At 46.4% G+C, this 11205-nt stretch overlaps 1 protein-coding gene across 7 annotated transcripts in view; it reads left to right on the forward strand.

The window, feature by feature from the left end:
- Positions 1-3598, forward strand: part of SGMS1 (sphingomyelin synthase 1) — a 93508-nt gene extending 89910 nt beyond the window's left edge. For all 7 annotated transcript variants that reach the window (XM_074544533.1, XM_074544535.1, XM_074544534.1 and 4 more), the window contains one exon: positions 1547-3598. In XM_074544533.1, the coding sequence (XP_074400634.1) occupies positions 1547-1729 (183 nt within the window). In that variant the 3' untranslated portion in view covers positions 1730-3598. The remainder of the gene's footprint in view (positions 1-1546) is intronic.
- Positions 3599-11205: the final 7607 nt, after the last annotated feature.

Below are 11205 nucleotides of genomic sequence, written 5' to 3' on the forward strand. Positions count from 1 at the left end.
GTCCTGCAGGCAGAGATGAGCAGGTTTGGTGTGTGCAGGGAGGCTGGGATTTGTTTGGGAGGTGAGATTTTGGGAGCAGCAGGAAGCAGGACAGCACCTATTGGAATAATTACCAATATAGCCGGACAGGACGTGCCTGAGCTTGTCTGGTCTTGGTGCTGAACCAAAGAGTGGCAGCTGTGGTGTTCCACCCCAGAGACACTTCTGGCTAAGCTGGATCCTGCAGCTGGGCATGTGGAGGGAAGTCCAGGCATGCAGGAGCTCTGCATGGTGGGATGGAGCCTCCTCTCATGGAAGGTCTGCTCCTCAGGTTTTCCTCTGTGGAGAAGCTTTAAGGTGATGGTGAAGGAAAGGAGTCAGTTCTGATGGAGAGTTTCAATCCAGAGCTTTATTCTGGCCCACAGGCCTCTAAATCCAGCAACAGCTCCAAGAGAACTCTTTGAACTGCATGGTTGATGTTCTTTTACCCCGGCCACCTCCCCAGTCACCTCAGGCAGCAGGACAGGAACATTTCCACACCAAAGCTCTGCTGAAGCAATTCCTCAGCAGGACTGGGGGCACTCCAGCACTTCCAGCTTGGAAGCACCACTGCTCTGGGAGCCCAGGAGCAGAGTGAAAGTGTGGAATGCTCTGGATTGTGTGTGGAACCCTCAGCTGTTGTGAGACAGGAGCTGCAGAGCGTGGGCACAGTGCCTCCCAAGCTGAGTGAACATCAAAGGGCACCTAATTGGCAATTAGCCAAATATGGCTGTGGTGTTTTGCTTCAGGCAGCACCAAACCAGTGGAATAACAAGGTGGGACCTACAAGGGAGGAGGGAAGGGGTTGGGAGCCACCAACCAGGTACAGGAGAGGATGTCTTAAAGGAACAAAGGAAACGTGGAGGGCATCCTTTGAATCTGCCTGTGATGGTGGTCACAGGAGTTCTTGGATGAGGGAAGAGATGAAGGCTCTGACTCCATGTTTCAGAAGGCTTGATTTATTATTTTATGATATATATTACATTAAAACTATACTAACAGAATAGAAGAAAAGGTTTCATCAGAAGGCCAGCTAAGAATAGAAAGGAAGGAATGATAACAAAGGTTTGTGGCTCTGACAGAGAGTCCAAGCCAGCTGACTGTGATTGGCCATTAATTAGAAACAACCCTATGAGACCAATCACAGATGCACCTTTTGCATTCCACAGCAGCAGATAATCAGTGTTTACATTTTGTTCCTGAGGCTTCTCAGCTTCTCAGGAGGAAAAATCCTAAAGAAAGGATTTTCATAAAAAGATGCCTGCTACATCTGGCAATCACTCAGTGCCCTTCTGGAATTCCAGGATTGACAGACTGTGCTGGGAGGGGAAAGGAGAGGTGGCTGACACATTTAGGAGGGAATTATCAAGGGAGGAACCCGAGGTTCTGAGGTAGACCCTGAAATCACAACACAACAACCACCGACGAGCAGCAACCACAGATTGGTTGAGCTCGTCACGGACGAGCAGTGGCGCAAATAAAGGACCTGCCCTTCAGCAATCCTCTTTTTGTCCTCCTCCCCCTGCAGGTGCTAAAAGAAGCTTCCCAAACGAACCTCCTTGCAAGGGTGTGGTGGTACAAGCCCTTCCAGTACTTTGAGAAGAATGTGCAAGGCATTGTACCTCGCTCGTACCACTGGCCCCTGCGGTGTCCGGCGCTGGCGCGGGGCCGGCAGGTCAAGTACAGCCGCCTGGCGAGTGACACCAGGTAACAGCAGTGTCACCCCGCAGGACCTGCCCCAAGTGCTCACACCTCCCAGAGAAGATGCCATAAACAAACACCCACCGCTCCCCGACCCCTTTCTTTAGCAGCTCCCCCCTGGACCTGACCTGTTCAGTTACCTGGTAAGCACTGTGATCTTTTTTTCTCTCCAAAGGATCTGCGTTGGACAACAATAAAAGAGAATTTAACTGATCATGCACTGTTATACATTTCTTGTTGGTAGAGTTGGGATTTGCATTTTGCCCATCACCATTGTTCCTTTGTATATGATGCGACAACATAGATGAAAAAAGCTTTTATATCATGAGTTCTGGTCTTTCCAGTCACGTCTGGGAACAAAGCATATTATTTTCTTGGGAAAACATACTTTTCATATCTCTTGCCCCAAAGATTGGGCTGTAAGCCATTTTCTAGCAAATGACTATATGAAGGTTTCTAAATATCTGCCTTGGGTGAAATCAAGAAATCTTTCTACCTGTTGCACCTGCGCTACGAATAAGATGATAGACACAGAAAGGTTTGATAAATCCTGATTTTGTAGATTCTGCAGTGACTGACTGTGTCAAAGAAGTGCAAAAAAAAAAAAAAAAGAAAAAAAAACAAAAAAAAGAAAAAATGTAAAGTGATTTTCTAAGTATTTCCTAACTTTATTTTTCAAAATGTGTATGAAAATAAAAAAAATTAAATTTAAAAAGATTTTTACTTGTCAGAGAATAGAGAGTTAAAAAAAAATTTAAAGAAAAAGCTTCTTGGGAGAGAGAGAGATTTGTCTATGTTTCTAGTGCCTTTCTTGTCTTGATTGTATGGTCAGTAGGCAGTCTTAAATGTTTTTATTTAAAATAAAGTATTCCATGAAAGCAGAATTATATATACTGTATAATTACTAATTTTTGCATTTATAGCTAAATTAAACTGGAAATTTGCTTATAATGTTGAAATTGCCACGTGTAGGGAAAAACCTCCCACCCCACCAAATGCAAAAGGGTCCGACCTTGCTCACACATTGTGGGCAGGTCAAGCTAAAAAAGAATCACTTTATTGTTCTACTTGGTAGCTGGGTTTTAAAAAGCAAAACAGCCATGAATTCCTGTTTTTTAAGAATTTTACAAATGATCACTGAGTGAACTATGAATGGTTTCTCCATCCCCTTATTGGAGTGTTGTTGAAAAACAACAAAGATAATCTATTTCTTTAAAATATTTGTGCAGAAACTGCATGGAATTCTTAAGTTTCCACTCGAACCATACATACTGTATGTTTGGGGAAGTCTCCTATCCTAAAACTTGCCAATGTGCAGAACAAAAATAGTTTTTATAAAAAAAAAAAAAAGAATGAAGAAGAGAAAAATATATATATAAATATATATATATATATATCCATTCTGTATTTTACGTGAAGCAGAGTTATCTTCTGTAGGTTTTTTGTGTATTCACAAGGTGATATTTGTATTGTAAAACAACAATGGTGAAGGAAAATAAAAAAAGGCTTTTGAAAAATGTAGTTTCCTTTTATCTTCTTAATAATTCAGTTGAAATTTAAAGCTGGGTTTATTCTTCCAAACCTTGCCTTTAAGTTGATGTTATTGCACTGTAGGCCATCCGATGTGGACTGTATGGAAACTGCATTGATGTGGAATTGCTGTTGGGCAAAACAGTGCCTTAATTATCTGAAATAAATGCTATGCAATCGGGAGGAGCCTTCCTGGGAGCCATCTCCAGGCCTTGAAAAATCTACCCTGCAACTGCTGGGATGCAGCACAGGGCAGGGTGGGCATCCCTTCCCCCCAGAAACAAACAAAAAAAAAACAGAAAAAAAAAAGAGAAAAGAAGCCAATTTCTGTGCGTCCGTGGCGGTGAAAGTGTCATTTTTTTATTCTAATTGTTTTCCTCTTTTCCTTTTTCCTTTTTCTCCTTCCCTTCCTTTCCCTTTCCCTCTCCCTTTCCCTTTCCTTTCCCTTCTCTTTCCCTTTCCTTTTTTTTGGGGATATTTTATCTCTGCCTCTCTGCCCTGTTCCTCAGCCTTGGCCAAAACCCTGGAGAGCTGGTGGGATGCTGGTGCTGCTGCTGTTCCTTATCAGTTCTGTCTCCCTGGGAAGGCTGGATGGAGGGATGAAGGAGGGAGGGGTTCCTTGGCCAAGCCCTTTGCAACAGCGTTTGCAGAGCTGGGTGGGAATTTAGGGCTCTGCTCTGCCTTCAATTCTCTGCTTTTTGGGGCTAAAAGTCGGTTTTTCAACAGCCCAGCTGATTTTTGAGGTGATTTTTGAGAGATTTGGTGCTCCCAGACGTAACCCGAGGAGTAGATTTTTCAAGACCTGGCATCACGCACACCCGAACCATTGACATAAATAAATGTATGGATATATATGCACATGACATTAAATGGAATCTGCTCAACCCTGCCTTGTGGTGTGTGACTTTGTGCATGGCTCTGGCTCCTCGTGGTGCCATCTGTGCTCAGCAGGGCAGGGAGCCTGGCAATGGGGGCTGCTGCCTGTGGAGGAGGAACCAGGGCTGGGTTTGGGACACCGGTGCTGGGCATTGGCTCACTGCAGGCTGTGGAGCCTGCGCTGCCTTGGCTGGCTGGGATGGGATGAGATGGGATGGGCCTCAGGGTCAGGGCATGGTGCTGGTGGCCAGGATCCCAAATTTCCCTCTGTGTTTTCCCCCTGTCTTGGTTCGGAAAGACAGGAGTCTGCTAAGGAAGGCAGGAGCCTCCCCTGAAATGGAGAATGTAAACCCTCCCCACCCCTCCCAATTGCTATAAATTTTAAATTAAGGGGGGCTCAGGCAAAGAATATGGGAGCAGGAAATAACAGTTCTTTAATAGGGACAAGGGAAAAAATAAAAGGATAAAATAAACAATGCAGTACACTAGAACAACACTGACAGAGTCAGAACCCAACCTGACACCCTTTGGGGTTTTGGTAGCAGTCCAATTGGAAATGTGGCTCAGCCCTCCTGCAGTGTCAGGGGTGGTTCTGTTGGAGCAAGGGGGGTCCTGTAGAGAAGGATGTGTTCTTGCTCTGAAGATCCAGTGGAAGGAGAGACAGCTGCTGTTCCTCTGGGGAATCCCGTGGAGAAAGCTGTGCTGGTGTCTCAAAACCTCTGGATTATATCTGGGCAGCAATGCTTGGCTCCTCCCCCTGGGCGGAGCATCTCCCAATGAGATGTTATAGTTCTTATCAGTCATGCAGTGACATTCAATAGTCTGTTATCAGCAATGTCCCCTCCCCAGGGAGGTGTGATTGTGGTCACTCAGAGAGAGAGATAAGGCAAACTGCCCACCTGACAAAGGTAATCTGCCATACAGATGGGAATGGAAAACATCTTGCATTGCAATCTTCAACACCCCAAACCTCAGGTAAGATGCACCTGCAGCCTCTGCTGTCTGGAGAAAGCAGCCAAGGCTGCTGGGGCTCCTCTGCCATCACCTCTGAGCTCTGTGTTCCTGGGCTGGATCCTTGGGTGACTTCAGGGACAGTCACCATCTCAGTGATTCCCTTGCCCTGGGCATTGTTGCCTCTCCCTCGCAGCTCCTGCTGCTCCTCCTTGCTTGGAGCCCCTCAGAGAGGTGAACACAGCAAACCACCAGGCTGTGAAAGCTGGAATCTGGCATTGTGCTGCCCCAATCCCACAGAAATCGTGGATCTCCCAGTGAATCCATCCTCTGTGGCCTCCACCTGAGCTCTGTGGGGACAGGTTTGGGTGTGCAGGGACAAACCTGGACAGGAGGCTGAAGTTGGGAAAGAGGGATCTGCAGCAGAAAAGGCTGGAAAAGGAAGGTTCAGGAAAGAGCTGGGCACACCAGGATCCCTGCCAGGAGGGTGGGCACTGATGTTGCTGAGATCCATCTGAATACAGGAATTTGGGGAAGGTTTGATAACCATAAAAACAGGCAAGGGAGGTGTTGGAGGAGCACGAGAGAAAAAGCAGTGATTCCTCTGTTTTCCTGTGCTCTGAAAGGATCAATCCCATCAACTTCCCATCCTGGTTTTCCTGGGTGCTCATTCTCTTCCTGGTGCCAGAGCACTGCCCAAAGAGAAGCCACGAATTCCTGTTTTGGCAGCTTCTCCCACCCAGCTCATCAGCTGTTGGCCACAAATGTTTGCCAGAAGCTTCTGTGGTTTCCTTTTGCATCCTCCCGATGCTCTCCTGCCCCTGGCTGTCCCTGTGTGCTGCAGGTTGGGCAGGGATTGCCGGTGAGAACCAGGATATGGGCACGGCACCCTTTGTTTAAATCAATAAATGTTTGGGCACCACTCTCGGGCACTCTGCAGGACCAGGAGCTGGATTTTGATGGTCCCTGGGGTTCTCAAGGTTTGGGGGCAGACAGGGCTCCCATAATTTGGTTTTTCAGCAGCAGCACAGCCCCTGCTGGCATGGGTGGACACAGAGCAGCCCACCTCATTCATTGTATGACCATTTTTTCCCCCCAAAAAAACCCCAGTTGGATTGAATTTGGATCTGCCCAAATCTGCATTGCTGTTTTTGGATCTTGAGGTTTTAACAGTTTTGTGCCAGAGTTTTTAGCTTGCCATGTGCTTCTTGGCTCTTCCTTGGAGTGATGCTTCCCTGGGCTCTCCCACATCCCAGGGAAGTGCCCTGGGGCTGCTGCTGCAGCTTCTGATGAGGGATGGCACAATATTCTCTATTTGTGGTGAAGCTTTAACCCCTGGGTAGATTCAAGGCACATCCCCTGGGGAATTTTGGGGTGTTGACATGTCTGGCCATAAATTATTAGCAGCAAAAAGTCACTCCATGAGTTGATTTTCCAGAAGGGCAGGAGAGTTCCTGCTCTTGAGGCAAGGCAAGGCAGGGTGGGGAAGGAAAGGCAAAGCACCCCAGGACAACATTTTAATTAAATTTGGCAGGTATCCCTTCAGTTCCTTAACCTGTGCAGGATTTTGAGTTCAGAAACTGCAATTTTGCTCCCTTTCCATTCAACCTGCCCTTCCTAAACTCTCCATGTGTGTGTTTTCCAGCAGGAAAATCACTTTTTGCCACCACAAAGAACTGCTCCCACTTCCAGCTGCTGCTGCTTGGAGCAGGGCTGTGTGTTTTGAGCAGGGAAGAAAATCCACGTGTGGTGTTGGATTTTCACAGCCCTGGTGTGTCCTTGCCAAAGCCTGGCAGGGCTCTTGCTGTCAGCTCTGCGCAAACACTTTTATCTCCTGCCAGAAAGGACTTTGGCCATGTTCTGTTCAATAAACAACATTATGTAAGAGGTTTCTTCATTGCTGTGGGAGCTCTGAGGGCCCTCACACCCCTGAGGGTCTCAGCTCTGCTCATGCTGAGTGATGGTTATCCCAATTTTCTGCTCGGGACCTGCCCAAACAGGCTGGAATCAAGGTTTTTATCCTGTAAGGATGAGTGAGGCCCTGGCACTGGGGAATTGCCCATCATTACAGGTCATCCACTGTGGCTTCTCAGCAAAAAAAGGGATTTTTTTCCCCCTAGAACAAATGGGACAAAAATTATGCAGCCAGTTTCAGGAATCCTTCTAAATTTTTTTTAAAGTAATTTTTTAAAGTAATTTTTAGTCTCTTCGCTGCCCATCAGAAGAGATTTTGTTTCAGAAGGTTTACAGAGAATATCGTGGCCCGAGCATATTTAAGAGAAGAGTTTGGTTTTACCCAGTTAGTTTGAGTTTTACCCATTTGGTTTTAGTTTTACCCAGTCCCTGGATGGTTTACAGAAAGGCAGCTCTCCAAGAGACCAGGAAATGCTGGTTTTAAAGTGAAATTTGGGTGCTATAGGAAGGAGCCACTTCTCTGAAATGATCTGGTCTTGGGAGGGATGAGGAAGTGAAAAATGAGGAAAGGGAAGTAAATGCTTCATGGGTTTAAATTTCAAAGCCAATTTTCTTAATTCATTTCATTTTTCCTCTATAGAGACAGTTTGAATCCTCTCTCTTAATGATGTGGAAGCCCAAATTTCACTGGGGGAAGAAATGCACATTTGGCCACCTGTGTTGGGTGTTTCCTTTGTGCCAGCTGTGCCTGGTTCCTCCAGTGGATCCATCCATCCATCCATCCATCCATCCATCCATCCATCCATCCATCCATCCATCATCCATCCATCCATCCATCATCCATCCATCATCCATCCATCACCCATCCATCATCCATCCATCCATCCATCCATCCATCCATCCATCCATCCATCCATCCATCCATCCATCCATCCATCCATCCCAGGTGGGTTTGGAATCCCTGGGCTGTTTGCAGCAGTCCTGAGGAAGCAATGATGGGGAGGAACCTTTTCTCAGCAGGATTAAGATTGTAAAAAAAAAAAAAAATAAATTTTCCTTAGATTCCTTTGGCACAAAATGGCACTGGGGAGCCACTGGAGGACTCCTGGTCTGGGGAAGGAGGATGGTCCATGGGAACTTCTCACCTTCCACACATTGCAACAGGCAGGGAGGCATTCAGAGAGACCTACCAAGCCCTTAGCACTTAAGCTGAGGTGTTTGCAGCCCAGAAATTGCCTTTTCTGCACCAAAAATCTCCTTGTTTCTGCATTCCTGGGCCTGGACACAGCCAGGGGGAGGTGAGGAGCTGTGTGTGCCCAGCACCTCAACAGGAAAACAACCTGTAATATTTCCCAGGACGTGTTTTGAGCTGTCACCAGTCTTCCTTTCCCTCCTCCACCCCAGCCACAGGTGGTTACAGAGCCACTCGTCCTCCTCAGCTGTTTGCATTTTGTGGGGTGAGGCTGGCAGCGCTCTCCATCACAAGAACAATTCCTGAAAAATCAATCTCTAATCAGCTTTTCCCGATGTTCCAGCAGTTAAAAATCACCTGCAGGATATAGATCAGCAGCTCTTGCCCTTGCCCAGCCTGTTCCTGGCTCATCCCCGTGCCAGCAGAAGTTGCTCCATGGCTCTGTCTGTCCCCTCCAGTTCCCCCCAAGGCTTTGGGACACACTTTGGGACCCGAGCATTCCCAGGGCGATCTGCCAGCCCACAGGGCTGTTTTCCAGGCCCTGCAGGTTCCCTGGGGATTACAGCCAGCAGATAAGGTATCTGGCAATCTCGTTTCTCCCCAGAGCCAGTCCAAAAAGCACAGGAGCCAAAGGGCAGAGCTGAACGTGACCTTGGGGCGCTGACACAGCCGTTCCTGCCGTGTTAACCCTTGGATCAGGGATGCACCAGGGAAAGGTGATGGAAACTCTTTTCCCTTCCCTGAGAGGGCAGGCAAATCCCAGAGGTGCTCCCAGGTTTTAATTCCCACCATAATGCTGGAAGGAGGAAGGGCTGGGGCTGGTTGGCTCTTCCCTCCCTGCTGCGCCAGCATCTGAGGGTGTGATGGGTCCTGTCCCCAAAGTGCCAAAAGCCTTTGGATAAAGCTGTTTGAGCAGCTGGAGAATTTATCCAGGCCTAGCTGGGACTTGAAACAGGTGGGAGAAAAAAGCTGGGTTTTAACAGGGAAAGTTTTTGTTAAATAGAAAAAAGTATTTTGCACTTAAAATACAACTGTGTTTCCAAGCTCTTCTAGTAGAGCATGGAAACCCTGAGCCCTGAACTTCCATGAGAGTCAGGAATCACATCCAGCCACCATTCCACAGGCTGGACCAAGCTGAAGAAAAAACATCCCCTTCCCAAATTCCTCGAGCATCACTGCAGTCCTGGAAAGGTTATTTTGGGAGAGGGAGATGCTGTCTGCAGCCTAACACAAACACACCAGGGAAAAACCTTCCATCACCTCCTTGTGGGATCCCAATTATTGATTGGTTTCTCCTTATCTTGTGCCACTCTTGACTCACCACGGGGTTATTCAGCAAGAATTTTCCACCTGGACTTTCCAGCCTGGAGCTGGGAGCTGCTGGGGCAGGAGAGGGAACTCAGGTAAGGAGATTCCCTGGGATCCCATGGGGTTGGGGTTGGCACCTTGCAGTGTTTGGGGCAGTTTGATCAGTGGGGCGGTGAGCAGTGTGGTGCTGAGGGGTTCAGGCTGTGCTGGGAGAGCTCTGGGCAGCTCAGGGAACAAAAAGGGCAGGAAGGAAACCTGTGGCTTTAGATTTGTTGTCACTAAAATATTTGCTCTGTGAATTCAGCCCTGGCCACGAGTGCTGTGGCAGAGGGAGCTGATAAGAGAGGTGACCTGGAGGGAGTCTGAGTGACCCCTTGGCTCTCTGCTGGTGTCATTTCTCATCACTGCAGCCTTCTCAGGAGCAGAAGGGCTCATTCCAGCAGCTGTTTCCTGAGGGTTCATTGTTCCCAGGGCACTTACCCTGTGAGGAACAGCCTGCAGGCAGGAGCTTCACCAGAGCTGGCAAAGGTTCCAGCCAGGAAAATCAGATTCTCTGCCTCATTCTTCCCTCTCTTATCACAGAATAATCAGACTGGTGTGGCTGGGAGGGACCTTGAGGCTGAGATTCCTAAATTGATGTTTGTTATGGTGACAGTATTATGCTGAGCTTCAGCATCTCCTATAGCCACTCGGAGAGCACAGGACCTGGTGGAATATTGTGGGGTTTGTTCCCAGATCTCCTCAGGAGGGTGGGCAAAGTGTCTTGGGAGACACAGGGCTGGGAATTTGTCCTGTCAGGCCTGATGTCAGGGAGTGATTGCTGCCAGCAGGAGACACGTTTTTGTCATAAACTGAAATATAAATCTCCAATTCCCATCCTTGTCTAATGCTGCTGCTGTCTCTGACGCTGGGCTGGGGGACACAAACTGTCACCGTGATATTTTATTGAACAATCCCTTCGCCAGGATTTTTTTCCTGGGAAGCTAAGAAGCCTCAGAAAAGAAATGCAAACAATAATAATCTGATTGCTTTGGAGTGTGGTTTGGAGGTTGTTCACCAACAGGTGCATCTTTGATTGGTTCCATGTGAATTGTTTTTAATTAACGACCAATCCCAGTCCAGCTGTGTCAGACTCTGGTCAGTCACAAGTTTTTATTATTCATTCTTTGCAAGCCTTCTGTCTGGATCCTTCCTTTCTCTTTAGTATAGTTTCAGAATATCATGTAATGTAATAATATAGTAATGTAATATAATAATACAGTGATGTAATATAATAATATAGTGACGTAAGATAGTAATATAATATAGTGATGTATTATAGTAATAGAGTAATATAATGTAGTATTATAATGTAATATAATATAATAGTATAATATAGTAATGTAATACAGTAATATAGTAATATTACTATATTACTGTATATATAGTATATATATACTGTGTATATAATATAGTGATGTAATATAGTAACATAGTAATATAATGTAATGTAGTAATGTAATGTAGTAATATGATATAATGTAGTAATATGATATAATGTAGTAATATGATATAATGTAGTAATATAATATAATATAATATAATATAATATAATATAATATAAATCAACCTTCTGAGAACTTGGAGCCAAATTCTCTCCCCTCGTCCTGGGGACCCTCACACCACCACAACAACAAACAGCCCTGTGAGGGTGGATGTGAGCTCTGCCTGGGATG

Source organism: Zonotrichia albicollis, chromosome 7 (assembly GCF_047830755.1).
Source record: "Zonotrichia albicollis isolate bZonAlb1 chromosome 7, bZonAlb1.hap1, whole genome shotgun sequence".
Lineage (NCBI taxonomy): Eukaryota > Metazoa > Chordata > Aves > Passeriformes > Passerellidae > Zonotrichia > Zonotrichia albicollis.